The following is a 21,674-nucleotide window of genomic DNA, read 5'->3' on the forward strand; positions in this document are numbered from 1 at the left end:
GCAGGAGGTAAACAGTTCCCTGGAATCAGGATGTGGCAGGGCAAACTCACCTCTTTGTGCTGAAATGCAAAGCTACAGCCGACCTGCCACCTTAAGGGCCACACTGAATAGGGCCCATAATATTCAATTACCTATCATTAACTTAGTGAGAAATTACAGAACAGTCTGCAGGATTTCAGGGGTCTGGTTAATGAAATGCCATAAAGGAAAACCAGCCTACTTTGCCAAACCAACCTGAGAGTCCCGTACTCACTTGCACATTCCAGGCGTTTAACATCTAGTGAAGTCTCTGAGAAATACCGCTGGAGAAAAAAGAAAGCAATACCAAGGGGAATCACGGGTATTGCAATCCAAGGAATCACTGCCACCATCACGCCTACTATACCAATCACAAGTAGAAATGTCTGAAATAGTGAAAATAGATACAGAGGCATCTTTGTCAAGGATTTTTTTTCAAAGATAAGCTTTAATGTTTTGTTAGGATTAAACTCTTTTCCTAAAAGATGTGTTGGAATAATAGGGAATGTTTTCCCATCCAAAGAAATAAAATAATACATGGTCCTCGTGGTATTTATTGCATGTGTCAAACACTATGAAGAGAACTTTTCAGGTATTAGCTCCTTTGGTATACTCAGTAGCCCTATGAGGCAGGCATTACTACTTTTAACAGGTGAGAGAATATTTGAAACCCAGGGAAAAAGACTTGAATACCAAACTATCAGGAGTCAGTAGGTGTTACTAGAGATGAGCAAGCAGGTATCACAGATGAGGAATCCAGAAGTCTCAGCAATACATATCAGGATATAGAAGAGATTATAAACTGATTATAAATTCAGTGTCCAGAAAAGTAGGAAAAAATTCAAATATTGATCTTTGGAAGTAGGAATTCTGTGTTTTGGTTTTCTATCCATAGTTAACATTTACTGAGTGCTGACTGTGTACAGGGCTGCACATTCAACACTTCTTGTGTATTAACTCATCAATCCTCACAATAGCCCTATGTAGTAACAATATTATCTCATTTTACAGATGGAGACACTGAGGTACATGGAGAAGAAAAACAACTTGATCACGACTCCAAAGCCTAAGTTGCAAACCTGGAGAGCCCATGTCATGAGATATTATGACACATTTAAGCTTGCCCCCAACATACATCCAACTTTCCACCATTATGCTAAGTATGTAAAATGTCCATTTCAAAGTCTAATGATTATAACACCAGCAGATACCATTTATCAGATGTTTACTGCATATAAGGCATTATGCCAAGAATTCTGTGAATATTCATTTAATCATCTCATCCCATAATGTGATTTTATCTTCAGAAATGACCTTGATCTAAAATGATGGCAGAAAGAATAGAAACCAAATATTACATGCTGCTGCTTTAAATATCCATCTTTATAAGGAAAAGTATGATATCACGGTGGACAACTTCAGGCGACAGGAATGCAATCAACATTTAGTGTCTGCCTGCTATGGAAGTGGGGTCGGTACTGGGGACATGGAGATTCACATGGTCTGGGTCAATTCTTCTGAAGTTTGTGATCTCAGGTACAGACAAATTCATGACAATCTGCAAAGGCAGAGAGGGCAGAGGAAACACAGGGAAGAATATATGAACACCTTTTTGAGAAATCTAAGAAGAGATTGATAACTGAATTTCACAGGCTGGTTTAACAGAGAGTGGCATGTATTATTTGCAGGTAGAATCATACTTCATATAAATTTTGACCAAAAAGGAGGCAGGAGGAGAAGGCTTAGATGCTTGTCTGAGTTATTACTGGTTTTTCTGAGTCCTCTCAGCACCAGCACCTGCATTCCATGCTCTCCAGCCCAGGGTCTTCCCCTCCTTGTCACTCAGGACTGGCCCTGGCACATCTCTATGGAATGGGTTAGTAGGGTAGTGTCTGTATCACAGAGATTCAGATTATCATTGCACAGCTCTTCCAGATCAGTTTTTCAGAGGATCTTCACAACTGTCTTGTGAATGAGAAAAGTAAGAACTATCATTTCCATTTATAGATAAGAAACATGAAGCTTGGAGGGCAAGTGGCTGCCCTAAGTTTTTCCAGGAAGGACTGCAGGTCATGGAGAAAGATAGGAATGGTTTGTACTCAAGAAATCCAAGAGCCACAGTTGCAGGAAGAGGAGCCTGGAAAGAGGAGGAAACTCCAGAACTGTTACTCTGTAGCCAGGAGCCCTTGTGAAGCAAACTGCATTATCTGGATGGAGATCCATGTGCTTTTCCTGTTTCTCTCATCTGTCATGGTATCAATACAAAACTCAGGGTGAAGAGGAATGGAATCCTGAAGGAACAAATTCCAATCATAAATGGAGAAAAACAGAGCTGTCTGACCTCGCTCCTATTAGACCTACAGATGAACAATGTTATAGTTACTGGATTAACTGTGCATCCCAACCTGTTACACCCTTTGTGCTCATGAAGAGGGTCCTGCTCACTGCTTCCATGTCTGCTCTTAAAAGTCACTAGGGGTGTCATCAATAATTGTTAGAGAAAAAACCTGCTGAAATATAATCAGGAAAAAAATCCAAATTACAGTTTTTGTTTGTTTGTTTTAATAGCAGATTCACATCATTTGATTGGACAATATTCACCAGTTTCAACCATCTGTTTCTACACAGTTAAGGGCCTTTAATGACTAATCCAGCCTGGCAGACAACCTGGGAAGCAGACGTGAGATCAAAATGAAGGCAGTTGTGCCAATGCTTTTTCCTTGGGTGCCCATTAAAGATCAGTAACTGTTGCTCTCAAAAGATCCCCAATTAGGTTCTGTCCATCAGATTTCATGCCCCTAAATTCTGAAGCAATACAATTTGACTTTCTCTAAGAGTTTTTTTTCTACATGAAGATCATACTGTAGCCAGTTTTATAGTGGATTAAATATTATATTATATAAACATATATATGTATATATATGCACACATTGTATAGGTTTATACATAAAACCTATTCTATTATATTATACATTTATAAGTATCTATGTATATGCATTTATGAATATTTTATTTATTGCCAGCTCTCTCAAACTCTTTACAAAATTTGGTAGAAAGCAAAAACAGGATCTGAGCAAAAAGTCAACACTCTAAAGAAGAAAATAGAAGATTCTGGGGTGCAATAAACATCCCTTCCTTGAAGCCAATCTCATATCTTCCTTCTACATTCCTAGGAATTCCAAAGAGCCTAATCCAAGCCACACACACAATTCCCCCCATCTGATTGGATTTCAGGCCCATCTGATGGCCCACCTCACCACGGCCAGTGCTTCTGTACCTCTGTCTCACTACGGCACAGAGAAAATGATGTGTAAACAGCAAGAAGCATGTTGACCCAGAAGCAAGTGACCCAAGTCCTAATGTCCTGAGAAATAAGGGGAATCATTGTTTTGATATGCTTATAACCTATTTGGAACACACCATTTGAGAATTCTATCCAAAGTCTATGTTCATATGAATAAATGCAAAAATTCTAGGATAAAGTCTTTCACCTGAAAGTACATGGTGATTTTTCACAAGGCAGAACAATTCTTCAGTTTGCAGAGAAGATACTCTTGGAGGAGAAATTCCATTAGCCAGGTATTGAGGTATCTGAGACTTAATTTTAAAGAGGGTTTAGGGTGCACCCTCCTGAAAATTAACAGGGATGGTAAGACCCTATACCTACTTTTAATCTCAGTAAAGCTGGGATATATCAATGTTATAAAAGGATGGTTCAGTTCAGTTCAGTCTCTCAGTCATGTTCAACTATTTGCGACCCAATGCACTTCAACATGCCAGGCCTCCCTGTCCATCACCAACTCCTGGAGTTTACTCAAACTCATGTCCATCAAGATGGTGATGCTATCCAACCACCTCATCCTCTTTCGTCCCCTTCTCCTGCCTTCACTCTTTCCCAGCATCTGGGTATTTTTAAATGAGTCAGTTCTTTGCATTAGGTGGCCAAACTATTGGTGTTTCAGCTTCAACATCAGTCCTTCCAATGAATATTCAGGACTGATTTCCTTTAGGATGGACTGGTTGGATCTGTTTGCAGTCCAAGGGACTCTCAAGAGTCTTCTTCAACCCCACAGTTCAAAAGCATCAATTCTTCGGTGCTCAGCTTTCTTTATAGTCCAACTCTCACAGTCCAAACATGATTACTGGAAAAACCATAGCTTTGACTAGACAGACCTTTGTTGGCAAAGTAATGTCTCTGCTTTTTAATATGCTGTCTAGGTTGGTCATAACTTTTCTTCCAAGGAGTAAACGTCTTTTAATTTCATGGCTATAGTCACCATCTGCAGTGATTTTGGAGCCCCCCAAAATAAAATGATATTGGTGGGAATTAAATGAGTTTAGGTACATAAAGTGCTTACCAGTTTATCCATAACAAATATAAACTCTAAGTCCATTATTTTCACATTTCCATATGCTCTGCGTTACAGCAGCCAGGGGAGGAGAGAATGGTGTATTACAGATTTAAGGACTTAAAAAACCTTAAGAACCTCATGAACTTGGACCCTAAGAGGCCACTCATTCTAACCCCTGGAACAGCTTTCTACTATCCAAGGATATATCAGAGAAGGTGATACTTTTCTTAGTCGTGGTGATGATGTCACATGTACCAAAGTGACTGTGGGTCTCTCAAGCCACAGAACAATTGAATCTAAGGTCTGTTTTGTTTGAAGAAGTACTTTTAGAGATAATGATCAATAAATCTCATTTATTACAGTTTTTGTTCTCTCTGTATTTTTGTCCCAATTCTAGGTCTTAGAAAAATTGATAAACTTAGAGATATGGGAGCAAGCCAAGGTTTTTAGAGATGTTTATTTTCTTATTTCATATTCTCTTTCTGTTTCAATTTTGTTTCTTCTATGAGAAGACTTACTGTGAATATTTATGGGAAACTAAGGGAAAAAGTGTACAACCTCTGAATAACTAAACCAAACTAAATTATTCAATTCAGTCCAAAGAGAAGATCAAATTGACTTTTTCTATTCCATGCACCATGAACTGGTCTATTGATATCAATGGAAGGATAAAAGCCAGATTTTGTACACTAGTGAATCTTAGGAAATTCAACTGTGTACACTCCAGTTCAGCCTCTTGGCACAGGCAAACAGCCTGGTTAAGATGTCAGGATGACTAAGGTAGTCATCACATCATCTCCCCTCTTCAGAAAGGATGCTGTCCTGTGAAGCAATTTCTGACAAACAAGTCAGTTCAGTGACTCAGTCATGTCTGACTCTTTGCAATCACATGGACTGCAGAACATCAGGTTTCCCTGTAAATCACCAACTCCCGAAACTTGCTCAAACTCATGTCCATCGAGTGAGTGATGCCATCCAACCATCTCATCCTCTGTTGTCCCCTTCTCCTACTTCCTTCAATCTTTCCCAGCATTAGGGTCTTTTCCAGTGAGTCAGTTCTTCACATCAGGTGGCCTAAGTATTGGAGTTTCAGCTTTAGCATCCTTCCAATGAACATTCAGGACTGATTGCCTTTAGGATTGGCTGGTTTGATCTTGCAGTCCAAGGGACTCTCAAGAGTCTTCTCCAAAATCACAGTTCAAATGTATCAATTCTTCAGTGTTCAGCCTTCTTTATGGTCCAATTTTCACATCTAAGCATGATGACTAGAGAAACCATAACTTTTATTAGATGAAACTTTGTCACCAAAGTAATGTCTCTGCTTCCTATTATGTTGTCTAGGCTGATCATAGCTTTTCTTCCAAGGAGCAAGCTTCTTTTAATTTTATGGCTACAGTCACAATCTGCAATGATTTTAGAGCATAAGAAGATAAAGTCTGTCACTGTTTCCATTGTTTCACCATCTATTTGCTATGCAGTGATGGGACTAGATGCCATGACCTTTGTTTTTTGACTGTTGAGTTTTAAGCCAACTTTTTCACTCTCCTCTTTCACTTTCATCAAGAGGCTCTTTAGTTCCTCTTTGCTTTCTGCCATAAGGGTGGTGTCATCTGCTTATCTGAGGTCATTGATATCCTAGCAATCTTGATTCCAGGTTCTACTTCATCCAGCCCAGCATTTCACATGATGTACTCTGTATATAAGTTAAACAAGTAGGGTGACAGTATACAGCCTTGTTGTATTACTTTCCCAATTTGGAACCAGTCTGTTTTCCCATGTTTGGTTCTACCTATTTCTTCTAGACCCGCATATACATTTCTCAGGAGGCAGGTAACCTAGATAACTATGATGGTGTGATCACTCATCTAGAGTCAGACATCCTGGAATGTGAAGTCAAGTGGGCCGTGGTAAGCATCACTAGGAACAAAACTAGTGGAGGTGATGGAATTCCAGCTGAGCTATTTCAAGTCCTAAAAGATGATGCTGTGAAAGTGCTGTACTCAATATGCCAGCAAATTTGGAAAACTCAGCAGTGGCCACAGGACTGGGAAAGGTCAGTTATCATTCCAATCCTGCACAATTGCACTCATTTCACACAATAGCAAATTAATGTTCAAACTTCTCCAAGCTAGGCTTCAACAGTATGTGAACTGAGAACTTCCAGATTTTAAGCTGGAGTTCGAAAAGGCAGAGGAACCAGAGATCAAATTGCCAACATCAGTTGGATCATAGAAAAAGCAAGAGAATGCCAGAAAAACATTACTTCTGCTTTATTGACAAACCACACTGGCATCTAAATAAATAAACCAGAACTGAAAGAGACACATGTACCCCAATGTTCATTGCAGCACTGTTTATAATAGCCAGGACATGGAAGCAACCTAGATGCCCATCAGCAGACAAATGGATAAGAAAGCTGTGGTACATATACACAATGGAATATTACTCAGCCATTAAAAAGAATACATTTGAATCAGCTCTAATGAGATGGATGAAACTGGAGCCCATTATACAGAGTGAAGTAAGCCAGAAAGATAAACACCAATACAGTATACTAACGCATATATATGGAATTTAGAAAGATGGTAACAATAACCCTATATGCAAGACAGAAAAAGAGACACAGATGTATAGAACAGACTTTTGGACTCTATGGGAGAAGGCGAGGGTGGGATGATCTGAGATAACAGCACTGAAACATGTATATTATCAAGTGTGAAACAGATTGCCAGTCCAGGTTGGATGCATGAGACAAATGCTCGGGGCTGGTGCACTGGGATGACCCAGAGGGATGGGATGGGATGGGGAGGGAGGTGGGAGGGGGGTTCAGGATGGGGAACACATGTAAATCCATGGCTGATTCATGTCAATGTATGGCAAAAACCACTACAATACTGTAAAGTAATTAGCCTCCAACTAATAAAAATAAATGGGAAAAAAAAAAGTCTTTAACAAACTTGGCTATGATAACTAGGAAAAATAAACCTCAACAACTAACTACATTTGAGTATACAAAAATTAATGCAAAATGCATCAGTTTCTAAAAAAGCTAGAACGATAGGAAAATATCTTCATACTTCTAAAGATACACAAAGATTTCTTAGGATTCATAAGCATATCATAAGAGAAACTAAAGGTAAACATGACAGGATAACCAGCAGGAAGGCTAGGGGTCTCCAAATGGAGGAAATACACTGCAAGTGTCAGACATTTTTTTCTCTCTCTCGTAATGGGTAGGAGGAAACAAACTACAAGTGTCAGATTTTTTTCCTTCCCTATACAAAATTAAAAGATGTCTTTTAAAATTCTGTGTTGCCATGATGACACCTGGTTCCACCTGAACTTAACTTTTCTCAAACCTTGAGCTAACCAATGCATTGCTTTTATGGAAATGTTTTTCTTAAGCTATGATAATGAACTATGTATTTACCCTAGACTCTGTCTTCAGGTCAGTTCTGCCTAAGACTCAGAACAGACTTGAAAAACCAGTATGTTTTACTCATCCAAATGTTCTCTTAAGCTTTGTTAATGAGAGTATGTTTTTGCTGGGAAACCTGCCTTTTTTCAAGATTCAGTAAATCACTTTATGGCCCAGGAAAACACCTTGTGCCAATGTTATCTCAAAATGCATGTTGTGGGTGAGGGGCCACAAGTGATTTTGCTGCCCAGGAAAATAAAATCTGTCACTATATCCCCTTTTACCCAGTCTATTTACCATGAAGTTGTTAGGTAGTTAGAATAAGAAAAAGGAGTCCAGAATGGCGGTGGCTCAAAGATAAGGAAGGGAAGAGCCCGCAAAAAATAGAACAAAGGAAGGTCCAAGGACTGGAGTGAGGACATCAGGTAAAACAAACAGCACTCCTGGATAGCCCAATTTACATAGGGCAGGCCCAAGGGTAGGAGAAGAAACATAAAAAACGAGGAGCCAAAATTGGGCAGGGGGCCACTCTTCTCTTTGAGTCTTTTGGGTCAGCATGCCCTCATGCCTCAAGGATGTATTTTCCTTTACTTTCTAAATAAAACTGAGCTATAGCACTGAGCTGTAACACTGGTCTGTCCAAGGGCTTTAACACTGGTCCATCCGAGAGTGTAACGCTGGTCTGTTCGTTGCCTCAAATTTTTGTTGTGATGAGACAGAACTGAGGAAATTACAAACTCCCCAACACCTGTGGTGCCATGACTCAGATTTAACCTGGCTGAAACCACCTCAGCTTGGCCCCCACAAGAAGGCCAACAACAGCAGGAGCCCAACTTGGCGAAATCTTCCACGGTGGAAGCTGAACATGAAGAAAACCCAGTGCAGGGGAAGTGAAAAAAGCCCAGAGTGCTGGAAACCAGGACAATGAAAAACAAATTCAGCAGAAAACTCATGTGGCTCAGTCTCAGATTAACCTCCAGATAAGGTAGGAGGTCCTCGCTCCTATGGCTGGAATGACATATGCCTAACAAAATCTTAATTCCTTTACAATCTCTAGTTTCTTGTTTCCTCTAACCCCCCACGAACAGGTGAGTGGCAGTGGGTGCAACTGAGGAACTCATGCAGGGGCTACTCCTCAGTGTGTCCCAAAGGCTCCACTATCTGCTGGGCCCCCTAGCTGTTACCCAAGCCAGTGGGGGGGTTCTTCTGTCCTTCTGTCCTTAATCTTCTTTGTCCTAAGGATAAGGCCAATGAAAACTATGAGCACTGTTCAGGTATTTAGCAGATTTTCCAGCAGTTTATGAATGGGATTCCTCAGCATGTTTTTCCCACTGCTTTCTCCTACTGTCCTTCAACTCCTCTCTCTTGGGACTTGAGTCTGGCAAAAACCCATGGTGCCTGGCTTCAGGACCTAATGAAGCTCAGGTTCTGATGTCTCATTGCAAATATTCTGTTAGAGACACAGAGATAGATAAGAGGTGGATTTGCTCAGATTCAGAGAAGCATACTCCACAGGGTGTGGGCCATCACAGAGGGCAAGTGGTGCAGTGTGGCTAGGTTTTGCAAGCTGGGTGAATTCATACACTAATGAGTGGGAGGATTATCCCAACCATTGGTGAACCACCCACTCCCCTGTCTTTTGACAGTGACTTGGAACTGTCCTGCCACCTCTGGGTGTGTCATTTAGCTTACAGATTAGGGATCAAGGTTCAGTTGAATTTGGCTTGTCATCTTGGACCCATTTGATTTTAATTGGTTTATGTTTTGCCCTTGTGCTATGTCATTCTTTCAAAAGTTGTGCCCTGCCCCCCTTCCCTCCTGTTTCATGCTCTTTTCCTGCACCCCATCCAGACCCACAATGTTGCCTCTACAATCTTCTGGAGGGACAACCAGAAAATAGCTGGCCCTTGGGAGGGAAATACAGTATAATAGCCAATCTCTCTAGATATTCAGGCCTTCATCTTCCATGTTTCCTACAACATGTGTAACATCAACATCTCTCAGTAAACCCGATAGGGTGGGTGACATGCACACAGTGCCTGCTAGAAGTCCATCTGTTGGTGGCATCCCTTCAAAGGCAAGTGGGCTTCCGGGGATAATGTTTGCCACTTTGGGAGTTAGCCCTACAGGCTGTTTGGGCCCAAACCCTTACCACACTACTCCTAACTTTACAAACATACCCCTGGATCAAATCTCCACTCCACTTTTATGTAACGTTTGGTCTGTTTCCTCTTATCAGTTTGTTCTTAAGGCACTTACTAACTCCTACAAACAGGACACTGCCTCCTTGTAGGCAACATCACTCAACCCAGCCTATTATGAAAATACTGTTAATACCCCTAACAGGACCAGATAACCCACTCCTTTGTCACTACTTCTGCTATTACCTAAAGTGGGTCTATGAAAATGAAATGTTTACCATTGGAAACACTCTAAACTGCTCTTATTGAGGACTAGGGGAGGAAATGAGTGACTTACATTCTCTCAGAACAGTAAAAGGATAAGCCTTATGGCTGTTTCACCAGGTTCCCCAGCTCAAGGCACAGGCTTGGGTTGCTTTACATCATGATATCTATTCCCATCAGTGGTGAACAAACTGGCAATAAGTTAAAATTACAATCCCTTAATTCTACCCAGCACTGGTCACGCTGGAGACCTTGGGGGATGCCCAACTCCGTCCCAGGAGGTCGACCTGCCTCGACCTGCCTAGGGATCCAGACACCGGGAGGTTGTCATGCCTCAACCTGCTTAGGGATCTGCTGGTCCAGGGGTCCCAGGAGGTCTACATGCCTTGACCTGCCCAGGGACCCAAATCTTGGGAGGCCAGCCTGCCTCGACCTGCCCGGGGATTTGATCTCCAGGAGGCTGTCATGCCTCAGCTTGCCTGGGGATCTTCACCCTGACCCAGGGATGCCTGGCTCTCAAGTTGCAACAGTACTGGATAGGATCAGCTTCAGAAGACTCACCCATAAGGAAGTCCACCCATGGAAATAGAAGGAAGCCTATTACTTGTGGGACTGTGTCCAGTCTCAGCAATAATTCAGGAGCCCAATGAAAACCCCATTGCCTTTCTGGAAAGGCTAAAAGAGGCCCTCTAAAAGTTTACCAATCTGGACTTAGACTCTTATGAGGGACAGGTGATTTTAAAAGACAAATTCCTGTCCCTATGTGCATCAGACAACAGGATAAAGTTACAACAGCTACAGCAGCAGGACCCTGTTGCTTCTTCAGATGAGATGGTCCAGACAACCACCAATACCTTTTATAACAGAGAACAGGAGAGGGAGTTCAAGGCCCAGGAAAGGGAGAAAAGGAAATAGGCAAGGCATGCCCAGATGCTGGCTGTCCTCCAAGGAAGCCCTATGGCAAACCCCGAGTCTTTAAAGGACAGGGCATGAGGCAAAAACCTCATCTGTAGACAGGCAAGGCATTGGGCCAAAGAGTGTCCAAACCATGACAAGTCTCCTAAAAAGGCTTGCTACAATGCCATCAATTGGGACACTGGGTGGCACTCTGCCCCCAGGACCCAAGAGCCTCAAGGTCAAGCCCCAAGCCTTCCCTCACAATGGTTCAACAGGTCTGAAGTGGTCCAATCCAGCAGCCTGCCTGTCACAGATGACCATCAAAGGGCTGGAGCCAAGGGTGAAACCAGATGCGGCAGGTAGCTCTGAGAATTTCTTGGTTGAGACATGGGCTACCTACTCTGTCATGACCTCCTGCTCCAGAGCCTTCTTCTCCTAAACTTGTACCATTCTGTGTACCACAGGAAAAACAATTACAAAAGATTCACCTGAACACTTCTTTGTTGCTGGGATGGACATGTATTTTCCCACCAGTTTCTGGTGCTCCCTGAGTGTCCTACTCATGTATTGAGAAGAGATATACTTACTAAACTGGGGACCACCTTTGTGATGGGAAGATCTTCAGCCCCTAGAGCCCTACAGCTTCTGGTTACTACTGAGGAACCCATTACACACTCTCCAACAGAGAGGGACCAAAAACTAAGGGAGAACAAAATTAACCCCCAGGTGTGGGACCAGAGGACTCCTGGACAAGCCCACCAAGTTGAACCTATCATCATTGTGCTCCGAGATCCCACTGGGTTTCCTAACCGGAAACAATATTCCTTCAGAAGAGAAGCTCAGGAAGGACTCAGTTCAGTTCAGTTCAGTCACTCAGTCATGTCTGACTCTTTGCAACCCCATGAACCACAGCACTCCAGGCTTCCCTGTCCATCACCAACTCCCCGAGTCCACCCAAACCCATGTCCATTGAGTTGGTGACACCATTCAACCTTCTCATCCTCTGTCATCCTCTTCTCCTCTTGCCCTCAATCTTTTCCAGCATCAGGGTCTTTTCCAGTGAGTCAGCTCTTCACATCAGGTGGCCGAAGAATTGGAGTTACAGCTTCAACATCCAGTCCCTCCAGTGAAAACCCAGGACTGATCTCCTTTGGGATGGACTGGTTGGATCTCCTTGCAGTCCAAGAGACTCTCAATGTCTTCTTCAACACCACAGTTCAAAAGCATCAATTCATTGGCGCTCAACTTTCTTTGCAGTCCAACTCTCACATCCGTACATGACTACTGGAAAAACCATAGCCTTGAGTAGACAGATCTTTGTTGACAAAGTAGTATCTCTGCTTTTCAACATGCTGTCTAGGTTGGTCATAACTTTCCTTCCAAGGAGTAAGCATCTTTTAATTTCATGGCTGCAATCACCATCCACGGTGATTTTGGAGCCCAGAAAAATAAAGTCAGCCACTGTTTCCACTGTTTTCCCATCTATCTGCCATGAAGTGATGGGACCAGATGCCATGATCTTAGTTTTCTGGATGTTGAGCTTTAAGCCAACTTTTTCACTCTCCTCTTTCACTTTCATCAAGAGGCTCTTTAGTTCTTCTTCACTTTCTGCCATAAGGATGGTGTCATCTGCATATCTGAGGTTATTGATATTTCTCCCGGCAATCTTGATTCCAGCTTGTGTTTCCTCCAGCCCAGGGTTTCTCATGATGTACTCTGCATATAAGTTAAATAAGCAATATACAGCCTTGACGTACTCCTTTTCCTATTTGGAACCAGTCTGTTGTTCCATATCCAGTTCTAACTGTTGCTTCCTGACCTGCATACAGGTTTCTGAAGAGGCAGGTCAGGTGGTCTGGTATTCCCATCTCTTTCAGAGTTTTCCACAGTTTATTGTGATCCACACAGTCAAAGGCTTTGGCTTAGCCCATAAACAGAAAGAGATGTTTTTCTGGAACTCTCTTGCTTTTTTGATAATCCATCGGATGTTGGCAATTTGATCTCTGGTTCCCCTGCCTTTTCTAAAACCAGCTTGAACATCTGGAAGTTCATGGTTCGTGTATTGCTGAAGCCTGGCTTGGAGAATTTTGACCATTACTTTACTAGCTTTCGAGATGAGTGCAATTGTGCGGTAGTTTGAGCATTCTTTGGCATTGCCTTTCTTTGTGATTGGAATGAAAATTGACCTTTTCCAGCCCTGTGCCCACTGCTGAGCTTTCCATATTTGTTGGCATATCGAGTGAAGTACTTTCACAGCATCATCTTTCAGGATTTGAAATAGCTCAACTGGAATTCCATCACCTCCATTAGCTTTGTTCGTAGTGGACTACAGCTTCTAGTAAATAAATTCCTTGCCTGAGGGCTATTGGTCCCCACCGTGTAACACCCCGATCCTCGCTGTAAAGAGACAGGCTGGAACCTGGAGAATGGGTCAAGATCTCCAGATCATAAATGAAGCTGTAGTCCCCCTCCACCCCACAATACCCAATCCCTATGTAATCTTGGGAGAAATCCCACCTGGTGCCAAGTGGTTTACAGTCTTGGATCTCAAAGATGCATTCTTTTGCATACTACTGGCTAAAGAACCCCATTATCTTTTTGCCTTCAAGTGGGAGGCTGCAGGAGCAAAACACCAACAGATGACTTGGACAGTATTACCACAGGGGTTCAGAGATAGCTCTCACCTGTTTGGGCAGGCTCTTAGCCAGGATCTCCTAGATCTGGACCTGGGACCTAATAGGAAAATATTACAATACATAGATGACCTACTAAATTCAGGTTCTAAACCTCTTGGCAGAGAGGGATTTCAAGTCTACCCGTGCTAAGGCACAGATGGTCAAGACAAAGGTCACTAACCTGGGAGCTTACACACTGGTCTAGGAGGCTATCCTCTTATTGAGTACAAGGAATCCTCCAGTTGCCCTCCCCCATGACTCAAAAACAATTTTGAGCTTCCCTAGGGCTAACTGGGTATTGTAGAATCTGGATACCCAATTATGGTCTAATTGCCCAGCCCTTAAAATGAAAATTTGAAGGGATGGGATGATTTAATCCCACTGATGTGGGGAACTCCTAAAAAAAAGGCAGAGGCTACACTAAAACAAGCCTTAACTCAAGTACCTGCCTTAAGGTTGCCAGACCCAGAAAAAGCATTCCAACTTTATGTCCATGAAACAGAAGGGTTAGCCTTGAGAGTGTTAACTCAAAAGTTCAGATCTGAGCCCCAGCCTGTAGCTTACTTATCCAAGAGGCTCCCCCAACTCCCCAAGGCTGGCCTTCCTGCCTTTGAAATCTTGCAGGTATTGCAATCCTGATAGAAGATGCTTTTAAACTCTCCTTTGGGGGTAAACTAACTATTTTATCAGCCACCAAGTGAGACAATTCCTAAATGGGAGAGGCCATTTATGGATGTCTGATCAAAGAATCCTCAGATATCAAGTAGTGCTGATGGAAAATCCAGGCCTCACTATATCCCCTTGCAAGGTTCTTAACCCAGCCATCCTCCTGCCTATCCCCAAAGGCTCTCTCCCCTTTCACTCTTGCCTAGAAACCTTGGACCACTGGACAAAACCCCAAAAGGGATTGTCAGAAGATCCTCTGACCAATCCTGAGGAAATCTGGTACACTGATGGAAGCAACTTTCTTTTGGATGGAAAAGGAAGAGCTGGACATACAGTAGTCTCCAATTTTGAGACCATAGAAGCTACAGCTTTGCCATCAGGTCGACAAGCTACAACATGCAGCGCCAGTCCAACAAGGATATATAAAACTACAGCCGACCATGGAAAATATCACTAACACTTAGATGGACACCTCTATAAGGACTCTGAGGCTTGAGACTAGCAAGAGGGGGAGGCCCAATGCCCCTTGCCATCCCAGTTCAGCAGGAAGTAGCCAGAAAGACTTCAATGTCCCTATTCCCAAAGAATTGGGCCTCCCATCTCTTGAGGGTGGAATGTTAGGTAGTTAGAATAGGAAAAAGGAGTTCAGAATGGCTGTGGCTAAAAATAAGGAAGGGAAAAGCCTGCAAAAATAGAACAAAGGAAGGTCCAAGGACTGGAGTGAGGACATCAGGTAAAACAAGCAGCACTCCTGGATAGCCCAATTTACATAGGGCAGGCCCACGGGAGGAGAAAAACACATAAAAAGACAAGCAACAATTGGGCCAGGGGCCTCTCTTGTCTTCAAGTCTTTTGGGTCGGCATGCCCTCATGCCTCAAGGATGTATTTTCCTTTACTTTCTAAATAAAACTGAGCTATAACACTGAGCTGTAACACTGGTCTGTCTGAGGGCTGTAACACTGATCTGTCCATCGCTTCAAATTTTTGTTTTGAGGAGACAGAACTGAGGAAATTACAAATTCCCCGGCAAAGTGATGGGACCAGATACCATGATCTTAGTTTTTTGAAATTTAAGTTTAAGCCAAATTTTACATTCTCTTCTTTCAACTTCATCAAGAGGCTCTTTAGTTCCTCTTTGCTTTCTGCCATTAGAGTGATATCATCTGCATAACTGAGGTGGTTGATATTTCTCCTGGCAACTTGATTCCAGCTTATGCTTCATCCAGCCCAGCATTTCATATGATGCATTCTGCATATAAGCAAAAAGGCAGGGTGACAATATACAGCCTTGACATACTCCTTTCCCAATTTTGGACCAGTCTGTTGTTTTATGTATGATTCTGTTGCTTCTTGACCTCCATACAGATTTCTCAGAAGGCAGGTAAGGTGGTTTGTATTCCCATCTCTTCAGAATTTGCCACAGGTGGTTATGATCCACACAGTCAAAGGCTTTATCATAGTCAATAAAAAAGAAGTAAATATTTTTCTGTAATTCCCTAGGTTTTTCTATGATCCAATGGATATTGGCAATTTAATCTCTGGTTCCTCTGCTGTTTCTAAATCTAGCTTGCACATCTGAAAGTTCTCAGTTCACATACTGCTGAAGCCTGGCTTGAAGGATTTTGAGCCTTGCCTTGCTGTCATGTGAAACGAGTGCAACTGTATAGTAGTTTGAACATTCTTTGGCATTGTCCTTCTTTGGGATTTGGAATGGAAGGTGACCTTTTCCAGTCCTGTGGCCACTGCTGAGTTTTCCAAGTTTGCTAGCATATTGAGTGCAGAACTTTCACAGCATCACCACTTAGGACTGAAATATCTTAACAGGAATTCCATCACCTTCACTAGCTTTGTTTGCAGTAACGCTTTCTAAGGCCACCTTGACTTCACACTCTTGGATGTTTGCCCCTAGGTGAGTAAACACAACATCGTTGTTGTCTGGGTCTTTAAGACCTTTTTTGTAAAGTTCTCCTGTGTATTCTTGCCACCTCTTCTTAATATCTTCTGCTTCTGTTAGGCCCTTGCCATTCTGTACTTTATTATGCCCATCTTTGCATGAAATGTCCCCTTGGCATCTCTAATTATTTGAAGAGATCTCTAGTCTTTCCCAATGTAATCTGGCACTTTGGCAAACTGTGTGAAAATTACATTAACTTGAAATATTTTGTGCTCAATGGTCTATTTTGAGAAGAGTTGATTTTAATTCTGTGAGTCTACATGGGAACATGTCCATTTAAGTCTTTACAGATTACAAAGCCTAGAAACTATGTGATGCAAACTCATGAGGTAATATTTACAAGCCTGAAATTTGTCTGTCACAATAATTTTAATTCAACATCATGCCTTTAGCAGACTATTTCTACTACTTAAAAATACATTTGGTGTTTTAAAATAACAATACATTATTTAGTGTTCATCTGCATATCTGAGGTTATTGATATTTCTCCCAGCAATCTTGATTCCAGCTTGTGCTTCAACCAGCTTGGCATTTTGCATGATGTACTCTCCATATAATTGAAATAAACAGGGTAACAATATACAGCCTTGACTTATGGCTGAAAGGAAAGAACTAAAGCACCTTTTGATGAATGTGAAAGAGGAGAGTGAAAAAATTGGCTTAAAACTCAACATTGAGAAAACTAAGATCATGCAGCCGATCCCATCACTTCATGGCAAATAGATGGGGAAACAATGGTAACAGTGACAGACTATTTTCTTGGGCACCAAAATCACTGCAGATGGTGACTGCAGCCATGAAATTAAAAAATGTTTACTCCTTGGAAGAAAAGTTATGACCAACCTAGACAGCATATTAAAAAGCAGAGACATTACATTGCCAACAAAGGTCTGTCTAGTCAAGGCTATGGTTTTTCCAGTAGTCATGTATGGATATGAGAGTTGGACTATAAAGAAAGCTGAGTGCTAAAGAGCTGATGCTTTTGAACTGTGGTGTTGGAGAAGACTCTTGAGAGTCCCTTGGACTGCAAACAGATCCAACCAGTCAATCCTAAAGAAATCAGTCCTGAATATTCATTGGAAGGACTGATACTGAAGCTGAAACTCCAGTACTTTGGCCACCTGATGTGAAGAACTGACTCACTGGAAAAGACCCTGATGCTGGGAAAGACTGAAGGCAGGAGAAGGGAATGACAGAGGATGAGATGGTTGAATGGCATCACCGACTCAATGGACATGAGTTTGAGCAAGCTCCAGGAGTTGGTGATGGACAGGGCAGCCTGGCATGCAGCAGTCCATGGGGCTGCAATGAGTCAGACACAAGTAAGTGACTGAACTGAAGTGAACTGATTTAGTGCTCAACATGTACTTAGCTTTTGTGCTAAGAATTTCATTAAAACAACTTCATCTTGTCTTCCCAATAAACCTTATGAAATTGGTATTATTTTTCCTGTTTTACAGAGAGGAAGTGTGGTTTTGTGCATCAGAGATGGTAAGAGGATGATCCAGGACTCAAGCTTCAAAAGGGAGACTGAAGGCCTCCCCTCTCCATGACACTCTGAAGCTGTTGACATTGTAAATGATTATCAGGTGCTGAGGTTAGTCACTCAGTCATGTCTGACTCTTTTCAACCCCATGGACTGTAGCCCACTAGGCTCCTCTGTCCATAGGGATTCTCCAGTCAAGAATACTGGAGTGGGTTGCCATCCTCCTCCAGAGGATCTTCCCCAACCCAGGGATCGAATCCAGGTCTCCTGAACTGCAGGTGGATTCTTTACCATCTGAGCCACCAATCATACTATACAAATTGATTTTTTTAAAATACTGCCCCTCTTCTTCCTTTGGAATTGTGAACAACTCCCCTTTTTCAATAACTATAATGTGACTGAACAGGCAAGATATCTGTAGTTATATGAGTCAGTGTACAAAATGGTGTACAAACTCGTGATCACACCTATTTGGGATGTGGTCTCTGAATGACATCATTTGAGGGGATGGACTGTCTTGAAGTGTGGACACACTAGTCATAATCCAGGGTTTTCACACCTGCCATCACTACTTCAAAATATTAAACAAATTACCTAAGATTTCATTTAAGACAATGAGAAGAAATTAGATAAGGAAACGTATATGTAGTAAAACCTTTAGATGTAATAAAAATGAAAATAATCAAGTATTTTCCAAGGTTTATAAAATATGCCAAGGTTTATCAGAATCATCAGGGATGAGTTCCAACCCACTTGACATTAACTATATCCTTTTTAACAAAGCTGAACAAGCCCCTTCTCGACCCCACTATCAATGGTGACAGCAAAGGCTGCTTCCCACATAGGAACTGTGTGTGCTTCTGGCAAAACCTCCTGTTCCACTACCCACAGGAGCATTTTCCTTTCCTCTGGGATCAAAGGTCACTTCATAGAAACTCCACCCACTTTCTGGACCAGACTCCCTAACTGCTCCAGCTCCCACATCCAGTTTGCCTTTCAGGGCTTCCTCCAAGGTACCTGCACAATTCAAATTCCAAAGGCAGCAAGAGGTGAGTTTCTATGTGGTTCCCTCCCCTGCGCTTCGCTGACAGTTCAGTTGGTAAAGAATCTGCCTGCAATGCAGGAGATCCCAATTAGATTCCTTGGTAGAGAAGATCCCCTGGAGAAGGGAAAGACTACCCACTCCAGTATTCTGGCCTGGACAATTCCAAGGACTATATAGTCCATGTGGTCACAAAGAGTCAGGCATGACTGAGTGACTTTCACTTTCACTTTGTTTTCCCTCTCCTGGGGCTTCTGAAAGAGGGCTTTGTGCCAGGACTCACCCTTGTACCTCAGGGCCTCAACTTTAATCCCTATTTGTTGAAGAGAAGGAGAGAGAGAGAGAGAATACCACCCACCACCTCACACATACCCCCAACTCAAACTACAAACCCAAACAGCCAGCAACACCTCCTCAGACCCTACATTCCAGATGGGCCTCTCTCCTGCTTCATTCAAACTCCTTCCAGGAGTAGCCTGTCTTCACCTTAACTCCCTCCAGGCATCCTGGATTTGCAGCCCATTGTACTCTGGCTTCCTTACATCTGAAACCTGCTTCTCAGGTCACCAACACCTCCTGATTCCAAATCAACCAACAACTCTCTGTGGACTCACCTTCTCATTTGCACCGAACAGACCTGTTCTTCATCAGGTCATCACCCTGTCTCCTTCTCTCTTTACTTGCTGTTCATTGTCTGTCTCCTCTGCCTGCCTCCTCTCTCAGCTTTCTCTCTAAATATCAAGGCTTCCATAAGTTTCTGACCTTGGTCTCTAAACACGCCTCACTCTCTCTGGGCAATCTTATCCATCTTCACAGATTCAACTACTACCTTCTCAGTGAAGAATACACAGGTGCCATCCCAGGTCTCTCCCTCAAACACCATACTCATGTCCAATGACCTTTAGGATGCCTCCACCAGGAGGTCCCAGACTTCAAGATAATTGAACTACAAGTGGAAGAGTTGGGATTGGAGATCAGTGAGACTGAAATTTTCTCTCCTCACATGACTGAGAATGTTTTATCCTGAAATCAGACAGCATCTATCCCTGTCCCCTCTAGGTCATGCAAAAATGTGTGAGGGATTCTGGTTATAAGGGCTAATTAACCATGTGCCAAGCACACAGCAAGCAGGCCAGCCAACTTTGGAAAACCAAACTTGGCCTAGTTTATAGTAGCAAAGGAACAGAACCTTTCACAAAATCTTTTCAAAGTAATTAACAATCACTGTCAAGATATGACACCGCTTTACTGAAAGACTGCTTCTGGGGATAAGTAGCATAGCTAAACCCCACAGGACACCTTTATAAAATAAGTTTACAGGAAAAAAAAAAGGCAGATATATCTTTGCAGTAAAAGGCCTCTGCCTCTGAGTCTCAGCTTACTTCTCATTGGTAAAGAGTGGAAGGCTTTGCCCACAGGCTGTGCTGTTTGCATTCAGATATTCATTGCTGCATTTCTGTGTGAAGCTTTTTATAAATGCATTTCATTTCCAAAATAAACACTTAGGAAGTCACATAGCTTGAATCACTGAAAAGCAGACAGGAATAACAAATAAAACACCCCAGGAGAGCAATGATACTGAGTGAGGAAACCAGAGCTGAGATGACCCAGCATCATTCCTTAGAACCTCAAGTTCACAGACAAAATAAAGGCTGGATAGAAGTATTTCCGTGGGTATTTCTGCCTTTCTTTTTTTTTTTTTTTAAGATACGTTAAAACCGAGTATTCAATGCATGAAAAGAAAAACTGCCCCAAAAAACCCCAAAAAAAGACATTTTCTGAGATGACTTTAAACCTGTAATCAAATTACTGGATTAAAAGCTTTGTATCATCAATAACTGCCCTTTATTGTCCTTGATCAAGTATTATTTTCACCTTATTATTACTAATGTTTTCTTTGTAAGTGATCACATCTGACCCAGTCAAAAAAAATGGTGCAATAAATACTTGGCTTCTGTGGTAATACGACACATGCTTTACTTCATCTAGGCTATCTTTCCATGAGAGGTGACTGTTTCTGCTATGAAATATGCTCACAGTAAAGGGAATCCACACCAGACACCTGGAAGGCAGAGGGAGAACCACTCACGCAGCATGTTGTTGCTTCAGACCAACCCTGAGGTGACTGTGTAGACACTCCTGCCCCAGGTGCTCCTCATGTTAACTCAGCCTCCCAATCACAGTTGCACCTTTCTCTCACAAACATGGCCTTTGCTGAAGGTAAGAGGACACATCACCCGGCTGAAAGGCCCACCCTCTGCCCCTATGAAAAGGCCTTGAAAAACAGGCACTCTGTTCTTTCTGTGAGAACTCTGACAGGACTGGTACATTACCTGGATGAAGTCTTGAAATATAAGGGGCAGCAAGTCATCCATATGACCAATGTCCTTGAAGAAACGATTCAAAATTCTTCCTGCAAGAACAGGACACAAGAAATTACTCATTTCCCCATAAAGACCCTTTAAAAGAATTCGTGAACAAATCAAAACAATATTTTTTAACTATTTACTATTATACCATTTTGTATATTACAGATCCATATGAAATAAGCTGATGTCAGTGGTAAAGAAAGAGAAAATAGGATGATAGATAACTAAAGAGAAACAAAATTCCACCAAATGGCAGTAGGTGGGGAGTTGAAATTGAGCCCTGCTTTTTAGAAGAATGGGGGAAAATCTTGTGGCAGCATTAGGAAGAGTTGTTGTATTTAAGAATGTTCTCTCCTTTTAGATCCATACTATCTAAGACTTACTTCAAGTG

At 42.2% G+C, this 21,674-nt stretch overlaps 1 protein-coding gene across 7 annotated transcripts in view; it reads right to left on the minus strand.

The window, feature by feature from the left end:
* The window catches only part of LOC122686751 (ATP-binding cassette sub-family C member 4-like), a 2,082,459-nt gene that overhangs the window by 1,808,721 nt on the left and 252,064 nt on the right, over positions 1–21,674 (minus strand). The window contains exons 20-21 of one of the 7 annotated variants that reach the window (XM_043891994.1): positions 21,248–21,327; positions 254–404 (exon numbers count right to left, since the gene is read on the minus strand). The exons of 5 other annotated variants lie outside the window; for them this stretch is intronic. In XM_043891994.1, coding sequence (XP_043747929.1) covers positions 254–404; positions 21,248–21,327 — 231 coding nt within the window. The remainder of the gene's footprint in view (positions 1–253; positions 405–21,247; positions 21,328–21,674) is intronic. One more of the 7 variants, XM_043891988.1, reaches the window with a different exon arrangement.

The sequence above is a fragment of the Cervus elaphus genome, chromosome 30 (assembly GCF_910594005.1).
Source record: "Cervus elaphus chromosome 30, mCerEla1.1, whole genome shotgun sequence".
Classification (NCBI taxonomy): domain Eukaryota; kingdom Metazoa; phylum Chordata; class Mammalia; order Artiodactyla; family Cervidae; genus Cervus; species Cervus elaphus.